At 39.2% G+C, this 22,881-nt stretch overlaps 1 protein-coding gene across 6 annotated transcripts in view; it reads left to right on the top strand.

The window, feature by feature from the left end:
* Nucleotides 1–22,881, top strand: part of LOC127414077 (zinc finger matrin-type protein 4-like) — a 137,280-nt gene that overhangs the window by 48,743 nt on the left and 65,656 nt on the right. For all 6 annotated transcript variants that reach the window (XM_051651804.1, XM_051651800.1, XM_051651803.1 and 3 more), the window contains exons 3-4: nt 3,529–3,621; nt 20,893–21,052. In XM_051651804.1, the coding sequence (XP_051507764.1) occupies nt 3,529–3,621; nt 20,893–21,052 (253 nt within the window). The remainder of the gene's footprint in view (nt 1–3,528; nt 3,622–20,892; nt 21,053–22,881) is intronic.

Raw genomic sequence — 22,881 nt, 5'->3', positions numbered from 1 at the left:
TAAGAGCTGATATTTTTCATCCTACACCTCTAAAGAAAAACTTACCTGTTAATCAGTTTCATAGAATCCACAGAATATGTAAAAAAAGAAAGAAAGAAATGACCAACAGGCTGATACTTTATTTCAAATGTTTAGAGACAGGGGATATAGGGAGTATTGGATAAAACGAGCAAAGCGTAGAGCGGAAAATATAAAAAATGATGATAGGATAACTCGGACTAAAAAACGATCTTCTCCGGTATCGTGCATCACTGGTTATTCCCAACTAGGTGGCGTTTTTAAGAATACAACCTCCCCCCCCAAAAAAAACATTGGCACATTATTGACACTGACCCATATCTTAAGAGTATTTTTAAAGAACCACTGAGATAGATTTTTAAAAGACAACGTAATCTAAGAGATATGTTGGTTAGAGCAGACATGCCTCCTCGAAAAATTGGAACGTTCTTAAATACACTATATTGCCAAAAGTATTCGCTCATCTGCCTTTAGACACATATGAACTTAAGTGACATCCCATTCTTAATCCATAGGGTTTAATATGACGTCAGCCCACCCTTTGCAGCTATAACAGCTTCAACTCTTCTGGGAAGGCTTTCCACAAGGTTTAGGAGTGTGTTTATGGGAATTTTTGACCATTCTTCCAGAAGCGCATTTGTGAGGTCAGACACTGTTGTTGGACGAGAAGGCCTGGCTCGCAGTCTTCACTCTAATTCATCCCAAAGGTGCTCTGTCGGGTTGAGGTCAGGACTCTGTGCAGGCCAGTCAAGTTCTTCCACACCAAACTCGCTCATCCATGTATTTATGGACCTTGCTTTGTGCACTGGTGCGCAGTCATGTTGGAACAGGAAGGGGCCATCCCCAAACTGTTCCCACAAAGTTGGGAGCATGGAATTGTCCAAAATCTCTTGGTATGCTGAAGCATTCAGAGTTCCTTTCACTGGAACTAAGGGGCCAAGCCCAGCTCCTGAAAAACAACCCCACACCATAATCCCCCTCCACCAAACTTCACAGTTGGCACAATGCAGTCAGACAAGTACCGTTCTCCTGGCAACCGCCAAACCCAGACTCGTCCATCAGATTGCCAGATGGAGAAGCGTGATTCGTCACTCCAGAGAACGCGTCTCCACTGCTCTAGAGTCCAGTGGTGGCGTGCTTTACACCACTGCATCTGACGCTTTGCATTGCACTTGGTGATGTATGGCTTGGATGCAGCTGCTCGGCCATGGAAACCCATTCCATGAAGCTCTCTATGCACTGTTCTTGAGCTAATCTGAAGGCCACATGAACTTTGGAGGTCTGTAGCGATTGACTCTGCAGAAAGTTGGCAACTTCTGCGCACTATGCGCAGAAGTTGGCAACTTCTGCGCACTATGCGCCTCAGCATCCGCTGACCCCGCTCTGTCATTTTACGTGGCCTACCACTCCGTGGCTGAGTTGCTGTCATTCCCAATCGCTTCCACTTTGTTATAATACCACTGACAGTTGACTGTGGAGTATTTAGTAGCGAGGAAATTTCACGACTGGACTTGTTGCAGTCGTGAAATTTTATACACCTGTGGCCATGGAAGTGATTGGAAAACCTGAATTCATTTATTTGGATGGGTGAGCGAATACTTTTGGCAATATAGTGTATATCCCTGATGGGTCCTGTGCCCAATGTAATTTTACATATAAATGTCAATTTTTTAACCATCTTACAGGCACAAAAAAAATAAATAATAAATAAATAAATAAATAAAAAATTACATCAAGGGTGTGATTATTTATAAAACGAATAATGTCATTTATCTTCTAAAATGTCCATGTGGTTTGAGATATGTAGGTAAGACTAGGAGACCTTTGAAGATTAGAATATGTGAACATCGCAGCAATATATGCACTGGTAACATTAATAGTCCAGTGGCAATGCACTTTCTGAAATTTAATCACTTAGTGTCTACTCTTAGATATGGGGTATTGATAGAGTCAATATCCCACGGAGGGGTGATGATATAGAAAATCTACTTCTCTAGAGAGAGATTGTTTGGGTTTATTTTTTTACATACATTATCTCTGAATGGTCTAAATGAGGATTTTAACACCAATGCCATATCTTTAAGTGTTTTTTGGTCTTGGTATGTTCTTGATGTTTGTACCACTGGTACTTTTGATGTACTTAAAGGAATACGGTATCTGTATTCATACTTTATGTATGTGCAGGTGCACAACTATGTGTATATATATATATATATATATATATATATATATATATATATGTCCTGGGTATGTATGTATATGGGTATTTATTTAGTTTATGGGTGCGGGTTATTGTGTAACTGTATGTTCATTGATATCCATTTATATCCATTTGTATTTAATTATATGTATAGCCTATATAAGTTTCTTTGTGTCTATATCCACCATAGGATTTCTGAATGGGTGGAGTCATTAACATCAAATTGCAAGCACCTGTGGGAACCATGGGATGTTTTGTTGAAACTGACATCACAAAGTTTGGCTTAATGTTCTTAGGAAGACTCTTACATGAGTCTAAACGTTAACAGTATGGTTATTTATTAAATACACATTTTTTTGGGAGCAGTAAGTAAATGCAAGCTTTTCTCTGTTTTTTGGACTGAAAATATGGTCTGATCAGGCAAGGTAAAAAAAACTTTAGATGCCTGTTGGAAACAATAACAAAAAGAAGAAAACTTTCAGTCACCATAGACTGAAATGTTCTTCATCTGGAGAGCCTAGAATCTTAAAGCAGGTCTTTACGTCAGCTATTTTTAAGGGGATCACTGTGGCTTCACCCTCTTGGCCCACCTTGACTATTTGAAACATGAGCAGCTGTAACTGTTTTGAAAGCTGAACAGTTACATGCATTTTTCAAAGTTCAGTCGGCTGCCAACTCTTTGGCATCCTCAGATTCCTCTAAAATAATCAAAGTGTTTGGGTGGAGTAACAGAGGCCAGGAGTTCATATTCAATGCAGACGAAGTGAATTAAGAGGACAAAACAAAACTAGATTTGTATTTCCTGAAGGGAAGTGTGCTTATATATATATATATATGTATACAAAATAAACTGTTTAAGCAGCATTCCTGTCTTCATTGTCAGAGCTGCACAGCCACTAGAAATCAATAAAAGCTTAAGGGAACCTCATGTTCTGCTCAGAAAAAGACTTACACAAACAAAAAGTGTATTCTCAGTACGTATAGATACTGTATATTTCAGTTGGAGCCAAATACCGCAACAAAAAGCCATTGATTAAAGGCCATAGACAACCAATAACATTTTCCATGTGCATTTCCATCTTTATGTGCTAATATTATATAATCTATAGATTGTTTAAGTCAACCCTTTCTGATGCGGATTAGCCGGCTAATCATGCGCATATTATACTACGGAACTTGATATTTACTGGGTGTCTATTTTTTTTCACCACAAAGATTTGTCTTACATTCATTTCAAATCAAGTGAGAACACTTTTATTCTATTTTGTGCTAATCCTACTGTCTCTTTATCTCTTTCTCACACCCAACAGAGCAAGAAACATGCCAACAAAGTGCGGCTGTTCTACATGCTCCACCCTGAAGATGGAGGCCCACCATCGAAAAGACTGAGACCAGACAATCCGGTATGTATGTTCCAAAGCTTTATTGTTTTATCTTTTTAAACTTTATAAACTACAGTTTGTGAAATGTGTTTACAGAATTCATTCATTCATTTTATAGCTGTTATTTGTTTCATTTTATTTTTGCACCTAAGGTATTTTAGGAGAAACATCTGAGACAAAGTTGATACTTAAAAGAAACATAAATGAAGATTCCAATACGAATTAAAAATAAATAAATAAATAAACATTTAATCTGGGATAATCTATTTTAGTTGTTGAGAAACAACATGTGTGTAAAACTACCAGACAGAGAGAGTGAGTTTTGTCTGAGTTGAAATGGCAAATGAGGACAGTGGAGATTTCAGACACTGAGCTTTGATGGGTCCATTATTTGCACTCCTTAGAGGGAGAATGTTAATGTTCTCTTTACCCAAAAGGCAATGACCAGCACTGCAGCACTGTGAATTAAGCTGTAAGTAAAACATGCTGTTTACCAGTTTGTTTGTTTTTACCACATCTGATTAAAATTTAATCTGATTAAAATTAATATTTCATTTTACTTTTTGATCAACAACTGACTGTAAAGAACAGAAAGGATATTAAAAGACACATTATTCAGTGAAAGTGGAGTGTGTAGATCTCATCTTTGATAGACACACATTACACAGAAGATTTGTATTAATTTCTATTTCAAGCACTTTTAAGCACTTCTCAACAAAGCAAGGTGATTTTCCAAGTAATCCAGTACTTCAATTTCTAAAAGCTAAATTTGTGCACTTTAAGCACTTCAAGGTCCTTGTGTAAACCCTGTAAATAGTGTAGAAATAAGCAACAGAGAGATTTTGATGTTTGACGTGCCATTTCATTTATGATTACACGAACAGAAAACAATGTTCCAAATTTGGAAATATCGAATTTTGCCTCGATATGGTTCGGTAATTATTTTGGTTTGAGATGTGATGTATTGTCCTATCCCTAGACAAAACCGAGCCTCTGCTGAGAGTAAAACACTGGCTTGTTCTCAGTTACCTCTTTAAAACCCGCCTGATTCTTCAACTTCATCAAAGGGAAGTGAGCTAAACTGGAAAATCTGTTTGAGATTCTTCTTTAAAAGTGTCAAGCAGATTCGGAAGAGACCAACAAAGGAGGAAAGTAGGTCATAAAGGTGCTCGGAGATATTTTTTATAACAAGTCTTGATCTTTGTGTGTGTGTGTGTGTGTGTGTGTGTGTGTGTGTGTGTTTTGTTGTTTTTTTTTTTTTGCATTAGTAGTGGCTCTCCGTCAGGCAGAATGACTTAAAGCGTGTTATCCTTGCCCTGCACACCACAGGAACAAGTTGGAATGTTTTTTCTCTTTCTCTATTCTCTCCATTTTTCTAAATCTATATTTTGTATGCTGCTTTCAAAAGGCAGAATTAATGTGCGCTTCAGGCACTTATTTTTAGCTTGTTTTCACACCCTTCCCAACGTTACAACAGTGGAATGAGAGAGTGGAGGAGAGAGATAAACAGACTCCTAATTAAATGCTCTTTGTTAAGAACAGAAGCAGCACCAGACACTGCTAGAGTCATCACACACACACACAAACACACACACACATGTTGGTGCGCTATCCTTATGAGGACTCTACATAGACATAATGATTTTTATACTGTATGAACTATAGATTCTATACCCTAAACATAACCCTACCCCTAAACCTAACCCTCACAAAAAACGTTCTGCATTTTTAAATTTTCAAAACAACATCGTTTAGTATGTTTTTTTTAGCGATTTGAATTATGGGGACACTAAAAATATCCTCATAAACCACATTTATAGCATAATACCCTTCTAATTACCAGTTTGTAACCTAAAAAAAAAAATTCCTCGTAAACCACCCAAACCTGCCCACACACACACACACACACACACACACACACACACACACCTTTACACACCAGCATGCTAACACATACATGCTCACATGCACTTTTCTGTTATTATCAACCCTAAAATAGGTCATATGTAAATGAATGCACACAGATGTGTATGTGACAAGTCATTGGCAAGGAAAATTTGCACATTTGAATGAAAACCGAGAGGAAATATGAAATTTGAATATGTTTAATCTTCTTCAGTGAATGCTATCGGTAATGACTTATCACAATAATAGTAAAAAAAAAAAAAATCATGGTCAATTGAGCAGGAACTCAATTTAAGGGTTTTCCGTGGTTTATATTGTGGTATGTTGGTCTTTCACGCAAACCTATGTTTGCTGGTTTATTCTTGGTGCTGCTGTCTGCTTTGGTTTTCCAAGTTTTATTTATTGGATTACACTCCATTTATCATCTCTGGAAATGTTCAAAATAACGTTTGGCCTGGTTCTGTGATCATTATCATTACAGTAATCCATATGCACATGCCCTGTGGACCTGAAAACCATTGATAGGATGCCAGCACACCCGAAAAGAAAAGAATCACAGAAAAGCAGGAGTAAAATAAGCAGATAGTGATTAAAATCTCAAATAAAAATAGTTTTAGTGTCTTAGATGCACTCCCATGGTGGAATTTAAACAGAGATTTTTACTTTGCTTTTTTTATGGCTTTGAAGGACACATAACATTAGGGCTGGGCGATATTGCTTAAATAATGTCAACATATATACAGTATATATACATATATATCAGCATACACTGTATACTGTATATTGCCAAGTATGCTTACACATACAAGGAATTTGACTTGGTGACAAAGCTTCCAGTGCAAAAACAATACAACAACAAGACAGAAATAATAAAAAATAGAATAAAGAATAAAAAAGTGAATAGAATATAAAGTTTATATATAAATACACAATAAGACACAAAAATATTTGTATATACAAATACAATCTGTTATACAGATAGTGCAAGGGAATGTAATGTGCAGAAGAGGTAGGATATGTTGGATAAATATAATTGACTAAGCTTGTTATTGCTCATATTTTTTGCTCATTGGGGCAGTTTTAACTGTTCATGAGATGGATGGCCAGAGGGAAAAAGCTGTTCCTGTGCTGGTGCTCAGAGGGCAACAGTTCAAAGAGTATATATATATATTTATGTGTGTATATATATATATATATATATATATATATATATATATATATATATATATATATATATATATATATATATATATATATTTTAATTATATATTAAAAGCCAATTAAAATATCTGTCTCAACGCTCATACTCGCAAGTCGCGAGATGAGGGATAACGGAACTAGTCTAATGACTCAGTCTTAGTACAAAATACAAAGTGCATAAAAATCATGTTTATGATAAATATTTATTACCCTTAATTATCATGAATATATTGTGAATTCTGAGTATATGGCCCAGCTCAGACAGAGAGAAGTGTGTGTGCAATGACTGGGCATGCTAAACTGGAATTAGTTGCATTTAATAAACAGAGATCTCATGAAACACCAAAACACATATCACAATGGTTGTGCACACTCACACATAGAGTGATGAGCATAGCCTGAGATATGACAATGAACTGCAAACGTCCTGTTTTACATGGGCGCAGCAGCGTGTAAACACTACTTTGCGTTGAACACACTCACCTCTACAAACATTCCACTGGCCAGCTCGGTTGAATCAGGTCACAGGCTCAGGGAAACAGAACTAGGCCATGAAGTTTCAAATTATTTGTCTCTTTCGCTTGAGAAGGAAGTTGACAGCTAACACTCTGGTCCCCTAACGCACACATACAGAGTGCCACAGCTCTGAGACAACCGCTGTAGCCCAGGTTTTCTCTGTGAGATCAGGCTCACATTTCACTCTACTGTGCCAGTATACAGTACTTCTGGCAGAACATGACAGCATATTCAGGCATGGCAGATTTCAGGAGATCTGACTGAATAATACTTAAGTAAATTAACAATTTGATAGACAAAAGTGTCTAGGTACAAATGTGTCAACCAGAAGAAATTCTGCTTTACCGTTTATGGGTGTTTCTTTAACTTCGGGCACTTTTAGCACTGTGGGTTTCTAGGAAGTCTTGTTAAAACATTTTTCACACTCTCAATATTTATTTATTTATTTTAAATGTGTCTGCTAACAGTGCCCAACATTGTACAATGTCTTTTTTTCCCCGTGAAAGTCATGAAAATTCCTACCACAGTGTAATTTCCACCACATCCTCAAAAATATAGTTTTTAAAATTGATAGAAATTATTTTTAGACAATAATGTTTAAAATGGTTTATGTTGATTTCACTCTTTGTTTAGATTGTCATAATTTTAAACATGTAATCATTTGTATTTTTATAATTTAATTTTCATAGTTTTATATTTAAAAGTCTTGGTCTGGGACAAGGCTAGAACAGTAAAATCTACACCTATAATGCATTTTAAATGAGAAAGGCATGGTAGAAAAATGCAATTAATTTTTTTAATAAGATCCTCATAAGAAAAAGGAGTTGAAATCTGTTTGTTTTGATGAAAATCAAACCCTGAGACATGAAATGGCTTGAAGTTAAAGAAACACTCTTATACTAAGTTATATGTTTGTGTGATCTGTAGCCAACTGTTTTGTCAGTAAAGTATTTAATTCACTGTATTATCCAAAAATAAGCATTACTATATGAATATTTACAACCCCAATTCCTAATAAGTTAGGGCAGTATTGAAAATGCTAATAAAAACAAAAAAGGAGTGATATGTACATTTTGTTCACCCTGTGCTATATTGAATCAACACATTATTTGATGTTTTACCTTGTGAATTTAATTTATCGATGTATTTATTTTAATATACACTCATTTTAAATCAGATGATTGCAACATGCTCCAAAAAAAGTTGGGATAGTCGAGTGTTTACCACAGTGTAACATCACCATTTCTTCTAATAACACTTATTAAGCATTCAGGCACTGAAGACACAAGTTTATTAAGTTTAGTAAGCAGAATTTTTCCCATTATATAGGTCTTCAGCTGCGCAATTGTATGGGGCCTTCAATGATATATTTTGCACTTCAATATGTGCCAAACATTCTCAGTTGGAGATTACAATTCTCAATTGCCCGGATTACAAGTGCATGGCTGTGTAAGCAGAGAGTGCAGGTGCTAGATTGACCTGCCTGTGTAACTAGTCCTGCTCGACCTGCTTCGAGCGAGATTCGAACCGGCGTCAGCCGTCATGCGAAGCGGGTGCACTAACGAGGAGGCTAAAGGCTACAGCCTCTAGCGTCAGTCGCTAGTGTGCCTCTTGAGGCCAGGGGAGTGAGGTTTACACATACTGCACAGCTATCATATACCAGTTGGCTCCCTTTACACCTGCAGTCCTGACCTGTCTCCATTTGAAAATATTTGACGCATTATAAAGCACAAAATATGGCGACGAAGGCCCCATACAATTGTGCAGCTGAAGACCTACATAATGGATGATTGGGAGAAAATTCAATTTGCTAAACTTAACAGACTGCCCAAACGCTTAAGTGTTATTAGAAGAAATGTTGATGCTACACTGTGGTACACACTCCACTGTCCCAACTTTTTTGGAGCGTGTCATCTGATTTGTGTATATATAAAAAAATTAAATAATAATAATACAAATAAAAAAAAAACAATCACGAGGTAAAACATGAAATAATGTGTTATTGTAGTGCATTCAATATAACACAGGGTAAATAGAAATTACAAATCACTCCTTTTTGTTTTTATTATCATTTTTCTCACTGTCCCAAATTTTTGTAATCGGGGTTGTAGTATAAACAATATTCTCATTGAATCGACAGCAAAAATAACTATATTGTTATATATATACTGTCATCATGATATAAAATTACTCATAATTTAATATAAGTTGTTGGTCATAACACCCACTCCAACAACTTTTGTTTCTTAATATGATTATAACATTAGATTTTCTTAATCCGATATTTGAACTGCCCCTAGCAAATGAATAAATCTGTGTGAGATATGTGGTGTTATTTTTATTTGGAATCAGGTGCAAAGCAGCCCTCACTGTAAGGCACAGGAGTTCACTTAGGTATATGCATGGCCTCACCTTGACATGCAGATTTTACTGTAATAAATGAGAAATCAGAGCACACCTGTGCCTGTATATATAATTTCAAGGTTTAATACAACATAAAAATCAACTACATCAACACTTAAACATGAGAAGTATAGTTTTATGGTAACTGAGGGCACTTGCTTTTATACAGTGTTATTGTAGGGCAGGACCCAAAGGAAAATTGTACTGCTCAATGGTTGTTCTTTTCATAGCTCAAAGGATTAGAGATTTCAGTTATGTTTCTTTTAAGAATTGACTTTGTTTCAGATGTTTCTCCAAACATCCTTTAAATAAAAATATAAATTAATAATACAATTGTTTTCATACAGTAAAATAATAGAGGGAAAAAAAATTAACGTGGCTAGCTCTAAAATAGATATACTGTATATATTTTTGAAAATAATAAAATAATTTCCTTAATATTTTTCCTTAATATTTAAATATTTCTATAAAATATTCCTTAGAAAATGTCCTTCATCAAAAATCTCCATTTGCTCTCATTCATGTCTAAAAGAAACAATTGAGGCACTATAGAAAGTATACTGTTTATGCGATACAGTATATTGGAGTATTCATGTGGACTTTTGCATTAGAGAGATAGCATTTAGTAAAACTGATAGCTAACTGAATATAAGGATTATTATATTGAAAATAAAGACAAAACATGCAAGTACAGTGACTTTAAAAGGTATTTTTCTTAAGATTGTTCTCAAAAAAAGCTGAGAAGCAGGAGACTTTTGCTGACTTTTTGTTCTCCTTGTAGTCTTGTTGCTATCTACTAAAAACAATATATGTACAGCTCTGGAACAAATTAAGAAACCACTGCAAAATTATCAGTTTCTCTGGATTTACTGCAAAGTCACCCAACATCAATGTGAAAGACTGGTAGAGAGCATGTCAAGACACATGAAAGCAGTGATTGAAAATCAAGGTTATTCCACCAAATATTGATTTCTGAACTCTTCCTAAGTTAAAACATTAGTATTGTGTTGTTTAAAAATGAATATGAACTTGTTTTCTTTGCATTATTCGAGGGCTGAAAACACTGCATCTTTTTTGTTATTTTGACCAGTTGTCATTTTCTGCAAATAAATGCTCTAAATGACAAGATTTTTAGAGAAGAAATGTTGTCAGTAGTTTATAGAATAAAACAAAAATGTTAATTTGACTCATTTACACATACCTATAAATAGTAAATCCAGAGAAACTGATCATTTTGCAGTGGTATCTTACTTTTTACCAGTGCTGTATACTGTACATACTGTATATATATATATATATATATATATATATATACTGCATATACAGTATAAATATATATACTGTAAATGAAAAAGGAAGCAGACCTGCCGTCTGGACACACGTTAGTTTAACATGATGTCTTAGTCATTGCCTGGGTTTTCAGACTCAGAGAACAAGGTAAGGAAGAGCAGAGCTGGCAATGGCAATAAAGATTTTATCACAGGCGATGAAATTCAAGGAGGCCCAAGGGAGCGTGACAGAAAGAGCTGTCTGGATATTCATTTGACAGAATATCCACAAAGAGCGAGAGCAAAGAGCTTGTGAGAATTGAGAGAAATAGATTGATACAGGGAGAAAAAAAGACACTAAACTCCCACCTTCCACTGGAAGGAGATGGCTTTCTCTTGTACAGATATTGTGCTGATGAAGCATCTCACCTGAGTCTTGGTTTGCACCTCTGTTTCAGTGCAAAAATGTCGAGTAGAATGCAGAGATATGAAACCTGGCCTGAGACTGACAAAAATACTGCACAACATTCTTGTGCTGAAATTTTGTGTGCTTTGGAATGAAAATATTTTATGTTTTATTTTTAAATGTCTGATTCGGATTGAGCTGGCCCCATCTGCATTATTAAAAGGAATAATTCAAATTAAAAAATTAAAATTGTCATTATTTATTCACCCTTATGTTGTTCCAAATCTTTCTTTCTTCCTACCGTGAACACAACAGGAGATGTTTAGTGGAATGTTAACGTATCTGTTTTGTATACAATGAAAGTGAATGGGGACTGGTGTTGTCAAGCTACAAAAAGACACCATAAAAGTATCGTAAAAGTAATCCATATGACTTTTGCGCTATATTTCAAGTTTTCTGAACCCATACAATAGATTTGAGTAAGGAACAGAAATTTAAGTCTTTATTCACAGAAAATGTTCCACTGTAGCCCTCAAATCTCAGTTGCATTTGTGTGCAGTCAAATATTGTGCATCAAGACGGTCTGACATCAATAATGACAATGTGTTTTTTTGTTATGATGGAGGGGAGGATTTTCAGTGAATAACGACTGTCTGTTCCTCACACAAAGTTATTGAATGGGCACTAAAAACTTGGTGAAAAGTGAATAAGTCATACATACCACTTCTATATTAATTTTGTGGTGCTTTTTGTGTGTGTGTGTGTGTGTGTGTGTGTGTGTGTCATTTTTAGAACTTTCCACATTCACTTTTATTGTATGGAATAAAAGAGCATTGTGAACCACCTGATATACACTACTTGACTGAAATGTTTCCCATGATCTTAAAAATCTTTTGATCTGAAGGCGTATGGTTAAATGTTTGAAATTAGTTTTGTAGACAAAAATATAATTGTGCCACCATATTCATTTATTTCATCATAAAACTAAAATGTAATTTAAAATAAATTGATGACTTGGACCAAATAATAAAGAAAAGCAGCCAATAAGTGCCCAACATAGATGGGAACTCCTTCAATACTGTTTAAAAAGCATCCCAGGGTGATACCTCAAGAAGTTGGTTGAGAAAATGTCAAATCAAATCAAATCAATCAAATCACTTTATTGTCACACAGCCATATACACAAGTGCAATGGTGTGTGAAATTCTTGGGTGCAGTTCCGATCAACATAGCAGTCGTGACAGTGATGAGACATACGCCAATCTACAATAAACATCAAATTAACACAGCACAATTTAAACATCTGTTATACATAATTAAACTCGACTTAAAACATCAAATTAACACAGCACAATTTAAACATCTGTTATACATAATTACACAACTTAAAACATCAAATTAACACAACACAATTTAAACATCTGTTATACACAATTACACTCAACAATATACAATAATAACATACATTGCACAGTATACAATATGCTGTTTTTGTTTTTTTGTTTTTTTTTGTTTTTTACTATATAGATACTATATAGATACACATTATTCAATAAAAATTAAAATATATATGAAAAAAGTATATATATAGAATGTACAGTATTGTACTGTATTGACATTCAGGCTGTCGGTTGATAGTCAGTTGTTAAGAGAGACATAATATAATGACAGTAATATAATTTATGACAGTCCGGTGTGAGATAAAAGAGTAATAAAGTGCAGGGATGATGTATTTTGATCGTGGGAGATCAAGAGTTCAGAAGTCTGATTGCTTGGGGGAAGAAGCTATCATGGAGTCGGCTGGTGCGTGTCCTGATGCTGCGATACCGCCTACCTGATGGTAGCAGTGAGAACAGCCCATGGCTCGGGTGGCTGGAGTCTCTGATGATCCTCCGAGCTTTTTTCACACACCGCCTTGTATATATTTCCTGGAGGGAGGGAAGCTCACCTCCGATGATGTGTTTGGCAGTTCGCACCACCCTTTGCAGTGCTTTGCGGTTGTGGGCAGTGCTATTGCCGTACCAGGCGGAGATGCAGCCAGTCAGGATGCTCTCCACAGTGCAGGTGTAGAACCGTGTGAGGATGTAGCGGTTCATTCCAAACTTCCTCAGCCGTCTCAGGAAGAAAAGGCGCTGATGAGCCTTCTTCACAACGACTTCAGTGTGGACAGACCATGTGAGTTCCTCAGTGATGTGGACACCCAGGAACTTGAAGCTGCTGACTCTCTCCACTGGTGCTCCATTGATGGTGATTGGACTGTGTTCTCTGTCTTTTCTCCTGAAGTCCACCACAAGCTCCTTTGTCTTACTGACGTTGAGGGAGAGGTTGTGCTCCTGACACCAGTGTGTCAGAGTGTGCACCTCCTCTCTGTAGGCTGTTTCATCATTGTCAGTGATCAGACCTACCACCGTCGTGTCATCAGCAAACTTAATGATGGCATTGGAGTTATGTGTTGCCACACAGTCATGTGTGTACAGGGAATACAGTAGTGGGCTGAGAACACAGCCCTGCGGGGCTCCAGTGTTGAGGGTCAGTGATGAGGAGATGTTGCTGCCTATTCTAACCACCTGGCGTCTGCTTGACAGGAAGTCCAGGATCCAGCTGCACAGCGAGCTGTTTAAGCCCAGAGCCCGGAGTTTCTCATCTAGCTTGGAGGGCACTATGGTGTTGAATGCTGAGCTGTAGTCTACAAACAGCATTCTCACATAAGTGTTCTTTTTTTCCAGGTGGGAGAGAGCAGTGTGTATTGTAGATGCAATGGCATCATCAGTGGAGCGGTTGTTACGGTAAGCAAACTGCAGCGGGTCAAGATTGAGTGGTAATACAGAGCAGATGTAATCTCTGATTAGTCTCTCAAAACATTTGCTGATGATGGGGGTCAGAGCAACAGGACGCCAGTCATTTAAACAAGTTATTTTCGATTGTTTTGGAACAGGCACAATGGTGGATGTTTTAAAGCATGTGGGGACTACAGACAAAGAGAGGGAAAGGTTGAAAATGTCCGTAAAAACACCAGCCAGCTGGTTCGCGCACGCTCTGATGACGCGGCCCGGAATGCCGTCTGGACCCGCGGCTTTGCGGATATTCACCCGTCGGAATGATCGGGTTACATCCGCTACAGAGACAGAGAGTGAACTAACCTCTGTAGCTTCGGCCGTGAGAGCTCTCTCCGCGAGGGCGGTGTTATTTCCCTCGAAACGAGTATAAAAAGTATTTAGCTCATCCGGTAGAGAGGCAGCGGTGTTCATGGCGGAGTTTTTATTCCCTTTAAAGTCCGTGATGATGTTAATTCCCTGCCACATGCTTCTAGAGTTGGTGGTGTTAAACTGTCCTTCAATCTTACTCCTGTACTGGCGTTTTGCTGTTTTGATAGTTTTTCGGAGGGCATAACTGGCTTGTTTATGCTCCTCCGCGTTCCCGGAATTAAAAGCGGAGGTCCGCACATTAAGTGCTGCGCGAACATCGCTGTTGATCCACGGCTTCTGATTCGGATAGATTCGCACAGTTCTGGTCGGAATCACTTCCTCTACACACGTTCTGATGAAGCACATTACGCTATCAGCGTAAAGCTCGATGTCGTCATCAGAGGCGGACCGGAACATCTCCCAGTCCGTGCGATCAAAACAGTCTTGTAGCGTAGAGTCTGATTGGTCCGACCAGCACTGGATCGTTCTGAGGGTGGGTGCTTCCTGTTTCAGTTTCTGCCTGTAAGCGGGCAGAAGCAGAATGGAAGAGTGGTCCGATTTTCCAAATGGTGGGCGGGGGAGGGATTTGTAGCCATCCCGGAACGGAGAGTAGCAATGGTCCAAAACCCGGTCCCCTCGTGTGTTGAAACTAATGTGCTGGTGATATTTTGGTGCGACTGATTTTAAACTGGCTTTATTAAAGTCCCCGGTCACAATGAACGCGGCCTCAGGGTGCGCGGTTTCCTGCTCACTTATACTCCCATACAGTTCCTTGAGTGCCCGGTCTGTGTCGGCTTGTGGGGGGATGTACACAGCAGTGATAATGACCGCTGTGAATTCCCTCGGTAGCCAGAATGGTCGACACAGAAGCATAAGAAATTCCAGATCAGGAGAACAGAAAGACTTGATAGAATGTATGTTCCTCTGATCACACCAGGATTTGTTGATCATAAAACATACACCACCTCCTCTAGTTTTACCTGAGAGGTCTTTCGCTCTGTCCGCTCGGAGCATGGAGAACCCCGCGGGTTCAATGGCTGAGTCTGGAATCTCCGCAGACATCCAAGTTTCCGTAAGGCAGATAACGCAGCAGTCCCTCGTCTCTCGTTGGAAAGAGATCCGCGCTTTCAGCTCGCAGAGCTTGTTATCCAGAGACTGAACATTTGCCAGTAGAATAGTGGGTAGCGGGGGTCGATTTGCGCGGCGTCTTACTCTGATGAGAACGCCGGCTCTGTTTCCCCTTTTCCTCCTGCGTTTCCGCGGCCGTGCTGCCCAGACAAAGGGCTCCGCTTGCGTGTTTGTAAACAGCGGGTCGGCATTGAGGAATGTGAAGTCCGGTTTACGGTGTGAGATCGCTGAGCCAATGTCCAAAAGTGTTTGTCTGTCGTAGACAATAAGGCAGGCAACATCCAAGACAAGAAACATAAGAATTGTAAACAAAACAAACAAACCATTGCTAAGTTGTGTCGGAGCTCGCAACGCAGCAGCCATACTCGGCGCCATCTTGAGTCCAAAACTCAAGAGTACATTTCTGCAAATTCTAGGCAAAGGGTGACTACTTTGAAGATGCTAAAATATAACACAGTTTTGATTTATTTTGGATTTTGTTTAGTCACAACATAATTCCCATAGTTCCATTTATATTATTCCATAGTTTTGATGACTTTACTATTATTCTAAAATGTGAAAAAAATTATAATAAAGAATGAGTAAGTGTTTCAGAACTTTTGACCGGTAGTGTATCTCACCCTAACACCTTTTCAGTACTTTAAATATCACTGATTGTCTGTATTTAGACTCTCATATGTATTATTTAATATATTTAATGTATTATTTAACCCCTGCGCCCTCCGTGTGGTTTCCTTGATCATTTCACAGGTTTTTTCCCCACACTGACCTATATAAGTTATCTAAAGGATACTCTAAAGAGCGTTTGGTGTTTTGTGCTTTCTAGTGACTATCTTTTTTGTGTTTATAAGAGATGAAAAGCTAGACTGTTTCTTGGAGAGGCAGGTCAATGAACTGGGACAGTTCTTGGCTTCTCTTTGTGCCTGGTTTACTTAAAGCTGACCTCTTTCCTGCTGGACTGGGCCAGGACCTGACTCACAGCAGGGGGGTTGGGAAAACGCCAAGGGCCCCGTCTGTGCTAGAAATGATAGTGGCCCCATAATCCACAGTCCTGTCTCCTGAGACGAGAAGGACAGTCCAAGCCAGTGGCAGCAGCTTGCAGCACTCAGAATGTGGCCATAAATTTGCTTGTGTGTGTGTGCTCGTGTGTTTTTACGGACATTTGAATATTCTGTTTGAGCCAAAATATCTTCTGGCTTCTAGGATTTGTATTTGGATCCAAAATTTGTCTGATAGATGGTTGAAAGTTAGAGCAGACTGGCTTAATATTTTTGTTTGTGTTTGTTTTCATGTAGTCCATTTGAATTTGTTTATAAGAAATCACTGGAGCAATAATTCTGTTAAAAATAAATGCACCAGGAATGCATTATTAAAATTTTTTATTGATTTAATGTGTAGTCTTTCTAAAGGATTTATGAGAAACTGTCCCTATTAAATTAAATTATATATTATCACTTCTGCAAGTGATTATTTTCCTTTATTTTTATTTAAATGAGACTCATTACTCATTCTCATATATTGAACAATGATATGTGATAACCATCAGGTAATATTATCATTGTACTTTGATATAGTACTAAACGATTACCATATTTGTGTACCATGGTATTTAGATGGTACTTCCTTGTACTTTAAATAATACTGTGGTTTTGCCATAGTATATGTAAAAAACAAACAAACAAGCAAACAAAACAATGTATTATGATGATACCATGCCCAAAGAAAATAAAAAAACCCTAGAACCATGGCCATACCATTTGTGTGCATACATGAGTGTTTCTACAACAATGGGCCCTTTCATGTCACAGGGGTTGATTTTCTCTTATTTATATAAAGGTACATTACAACTGACTTAGAAACTTTTTATAAGGCCTTAATCGATTAGTTTAGGTACTTTTCAAATGCTTTTAATGTTTAATATAAGATTTATTTTATTGTTTTAGCCTTGTCCACATTCAGGCTTTCAATATTAAATTATGAAAATAATTTTGAAAAACATGTAAAAATGATTATTACATGTTTAAAACCAAGATAATCTAAACAAAGGGTGAAATAAAATGAATATTTATTCAGTGAAAATTATTTTTATTTTGCTCCTATTTTTTTTAAGTTAGTGTACTTGTTAAACCAAGTCAACAAAAGTGTCAGTGAAGAGCATGTTTGAGAATAAATATGAGACAATAGTTTAAAGAAAACAATAATATCACCTGTGAGCAGAATATTTTTTTATTGGCAGTCATTTCCAGTGTTTCAAGTTATGAAAAAAGTTATAATACAATATTATTTATTTGTATTGTAAGGAGTCGGTCATTTAAAAAAAACAAAATGTAAAAAATTTAATTTCCATAATGGAATTCTATGAAACACAATACAGAATTTTCCTGACTTTCAAAAACAAAAACAAACAAACAAACAAAAACACATAAATCTCCTGTTATGCATGTACATACACTGTCCCTGCTAAAAAAAAAAAAGCATCCAGCAAAACCAGCATGCAATTCCAAATCTGGTCTAAGCTTGTTAATTCTGGTTAGTGCTGGTTCCTTATCTGTCACTCACTCGACGTTGTGTCGATGTAGTGACACTAGGGGTCACTCTTGGGAGCCCAAGACACCTCTGGTCTTTGATAAAAGGCCAATGAAAATTGGTGAGTGATATTTGCATACACTCCCCTGGATATATGGGTATAAAAGGAGCTGGTATGCAACCACTCATTCAGATTTTCTCTTCGGAGCCGAACGGTCGATGCTCACTGAGCTGAATTCCCATGGCTGTTCATTCACCTCTGCTGGATCTGACGGCGCATTTCAGCAGCTTCTCCCACCTCTGCACTTGTGCACTGCAGTGAACACCCCTGGGCGTTTCGGCAGAAATAAAAGAGTATATTTCTCTAAAAGAGCAACACACACGGAACGTCTTTTTAAAGACGCATCTTTTTAAAGATGACATTCCGTTTGTGTGTTATTCCTGGTTGTGCTCGTTATCTCTCGCCCTCTGATGGCCATGATCGCTGTCTTTCGTTTCTGGGTGCTGTTCACACGGAGACAGCGTTCATGGATGGGTCATGTACTCATTGCGAGAACATGTCCATGGCAACGATGCGGTCGCGGCTTACATTCGTAAGAAAGCAAGCCACCCCAGAGGCTCCCCGCCTCGGTCCTTCTACCCACAGGTATGAGGCCAGCACGGCTAGCACTGGGGGCGATTTGGGGACCCCAATGGGACCACCTCCGCCGGGTATCCCCCCACGGACCTCCTATTCCCCAGCACGCTCGTCTGCCCCGATCGGGCTTCCGGATGAGTTCAACCTCTTATTCGGAGCCCGCGAAGTTGATGAGCTCTCGAGCGCAGCATCGGAGAGCGGGCTCATCCAGTCGGACGCGGAAGCCTCAGCTGGGCTCCTCCCTTCAGGTCCGGTCGCCCAGTCACAAGCTGACGCGGAGATGACGACATGCTTTCCCGGGCAGCCGCGAGCGTCAGGCTAGAGTGGAACCCTCCACTCTCCCCTGAACCCTCGCAGCTCGATGTTTGGTTCCTGGGCTCGCGGCGCCGCTCATAGCCACGCCCCGCCCCGCCCCGTTCCTTTCTTCCCGGAAGTGCATGAAGAGCTGACAAGGTTGTGGGAGGCACCTTTTACTGCCCGGTCCCGATCTTTCAGCTTCCCCTCCCTCACTACCGTCGATGGTGGGGTGGCCAAGGGCCATTCGGCAATCCCCCCGATGGATAAGGCGCTCGAGGTGCACCTACGCCCGCAGAACTCCCGTCCAAGGCCTGAAGGTTTACGTCGTCCCTGACGGCCAAAGCCTATGGTGCCGCTGGACAAGCCGCCTCCGCCCTGCATGCCATGGCTCTCCTGCAAGTCCATCAAGCCAAGGCGCTAAAGGAACTGCACGAGGGTAGTTCCTCCCCGGGATTGATGCAGGAGCTGCGCTCGGCGACTGACCTCGCTCTCTGGGCGACGAAGGTCACTGCGCAGTCTCTTGGGCGGGCGATGTCCACCTTGGTGGTCCAGGAGCGCCACCTTTGGCTCAACCTGGTCGAGATGGGAGAGGCCGACAAGGCATGGTTCCTCGGCACCCACATTTCCCAGGTTGGCCAGTCGGTGACACTGTCGAGGACTTTGCCCAGCAGTTCTCAGCGGTGAAGCAGCAGATGGAGGTTATCCGGCACATCCTGTTCTGGCTTGGCTCAAGATCCTGCACCCCGTCTGCTCATCGCCAAGGGTGTCCCCCTATGGTGACTGCACCGGCACTGCCGCAGCCCGCTCCTGTGGCCCGGCCCCAGCGTGGAGCCCACCGCAGGAAGCAGACGCCACCTGTCTCACGGCCGCCAAGAACCCGCGAAAGGCTTCGAAGCGCCCCTGAGACGGGTGACCCAGGGACGACGAAATGTGGTATGCAAATACCACTCGCCAATTTTCTTTGGCCTTTTATCAAAGACCAGAGGTGTCTTGGGCTCCCAAGAGTGACCCCTAGTGTCACTACATCGACACAACATCTTGTTCCCTCCATCAGGGAACGGAGATTACGTAAGTAACCAGGACGTTTGGTGTTGGTCTAGCTGATTGACCAGCATAGACATGCTTTTCACCAGCAAAACCCAGCTGATGAAGTTGGTTGACCAGCATGGTCTTTCAGGTGAAGCTAGGTTAGCTAATTAAGAAGCCTGGTAGGGTCACCAGCATGCCATGCTGGGGAATCAGCACATAAAACACAATATAAGCTGGTGACCAGCAATACTGGATCTTTTCGCAGGGGTTGAACATTGTCAGTAGACAAATAAACTTTGTAAAAGTGTGAAAAAAATGTTAACGTGACTTTACCCAAAGTTGAAGAAACACCAACATATCGGATATTTTTCTTAATGCAACAATGTTTCCCTTTGTGTGAAAATTGCATCTTAACACTTGCATTAGAGAAGTGCTTGTGGTACTGTGACGAGACATGCGAGGAATGAGGATCTAAATGCTGCCTTTTTTAATAAAACAAAAGTAAACCAGGTAACTCAGAACATAATGAAACAAAACACAGGGAACAAAGCATAGCATAATACAGATGAAGACTGACAAAAAACCAGGGGAAAACAAGGGCTTAAATACACAAGGGAAAACAAGGGAACGAGGAACACCTGGGGAAACAATCAGGGGAAAACCAATCATGAAAAGAAACTAGAAAGGACTACAAAACTAACAGGGAACTAAACCAGAATTTCAACATAAAAGTCAAAACAAACAACAGGGAATATGTGACGGGTACTATGTGTTCTGTATTTTGTGTCTGTAGGACAGTGCGGAGAACGAGGTGGACAGAAACAAATGCTGTACACTCTGTAACATGTTTTTCACATCTGCAATTGTGGCTGAGTCGCATTACCAGGGCAAGACGCACGCTAAGAGAGTTCGCTTGGTGTTGGGGGAGTCGCCAAGTTTACCAACACCCACAGGTAAGAGACAAAGTGCTTTTTGATTTTTATTACTTTATAAAATACAGTACCTGCTCAAAATGAAGCCACTGCAGACTCTATTTAGGGGGGTTTTGTCTCCATGTCTTTCATCTCTGGCACCTTTAAAATTCAGCTGTCAGCATGCTTCAAAATCTGTGATCAGATGATCTCTTTTCATATTTGCTAAAAACAGAAGCATAAGCTATCGGTGGTTATTTGACTTGTGAATCATCCCCATAAATGTCATTTAAATATTTTAAATTTTTGTTATGTTAAGTTTTGTCTTTCTCTCTAGTCAGTGGTGGACCCTATCTTAGACACAGGTGACGTCAAGCAGCAATGCTTGGCATGGAGCACTGTGCTCCTAGACATGTACTCCATCTCTGACCTGAATGCTCTCCACTCCAGTGAAATCACAAATAAAAAGCAACCATATACATCCTATTAGTGTTATACATCTAGTGACAAACAGATGCAATATTCATTGTTTTATTAACATGTCAAATATTGTCAATAGGCTTGGGATTGATGCCTTTTTTACGCATCGATAATCAGAAAATTTTCCAGATGATTAACGATATATATTGGCATTTTTACAGATATAAATAGGGCTAATTGTTGTCAGTTTGTCTCTTCAAGTTATTTCTCACTTTGGTAAAGTTTGAACACCAGGGTAACTTCAAGAAGGTCGCACACCGGACGCGTCTGGCGAACGACAATGGCACATTCTAAAATTAGAAACAATTATGTTCTATAAAGGTAAGCACACCACAGCTGCTGCTCGGCGTCTGTCAGCTGCGCCCAGCTATGACTCCGGAGGTTACTCAAAATTCTGCAGCGCCATGGAGCGCAACTTTCATAGTTTTCCATTAAATTCGACCCAAATCATTATCAAAGGACATATTTGCTCTAGCCAACACTGGATGATATAAATGATGAAACCTATTCAAGGCTACATACAGAGAAATTGCATATTAAAAGTTGACATTTCTAATTGCTTAGTTTGTGCAGTTACACCAGTTTCATACATCTGCAAACTCATCGTTACTTTGTTCATTCTTGAAGAAGTACAAAAACCTTCGTAACGTTTGTATGTATGGTGACTAGATTCTCAATTTAGGACTGCCACCTGCACCGTATCGATGTGTCCTACATTATTCAAGGACAGTAAATTGTATATTTCCCCCTTGTGGTCTCCCAAAGCTATTGCACCGGACTACATTAAACAGAGGCCAACTGACAATTAATTGTAAAATCACACAAATTAGACTTTTAATTTAAATGTTGGCTAATGTCAATATGTTGATGCATCAAAAACGGATTGAGAAAATAATGTGCCGATCCATAATCAATGTATCAATGTTTTATGACATTCCTAGAAAGAATACATGACCTCTTCGCTTTAGGCAAGAAATAATCTGCTGAGACACAACATTTCATAAAGGGCAGATAAATGGCAAAGCTCACATAATTGCCCCTGGCTCAAATAATGTTTTACTTTCTTGCCTTTTTCCACTTTTATTGAGAGGAGAGCAGACAGAGGTCAGGAAATGATGTGGAGAGAGCCGGAATCGAACTCATGTCACCTATGTGAGCACCACAATCAATGCGTCACAGCATGTGCACTAACTGCCATGCCACAGTTCTGACAAAAAAGTATTCTGTGGAGATTAAATCTAAAGGACTGGTGTAAAAACATACTTCTGGTTTTATCTACGATAAAGGTGGTTTATTACAAGCAAGTGCTTATCAGTATCAAGAATATGATAAAGCTAGTCCGCTAGATCCACTTCTCAACTGGATTTGACTCTGTGAAACAAAATTGTTTC

This window comes from Myxocyprinus asiaticus, chromosome 23 (genome assembly GCF_019703515.2).
Source record: "Myxocyprinus asiaticus isolate MX2 ecotype Aquarium Trade chromosome 23, UBuf_Myxa_2, whole genome shotgun sequence".
Taxonomy (NCBI): Eukaryota; Metazoa; Chordata; class Actinopteri; order Cypriniformes; family Catostomidae; genus Myxocyprinus; species Myxocyprinus asiaticus.
The sequence above is the reverse complement of the archived record's forward strand: the minus strand, read 5'-3'. Positions and strand labels throughout refer to the sequence as shown.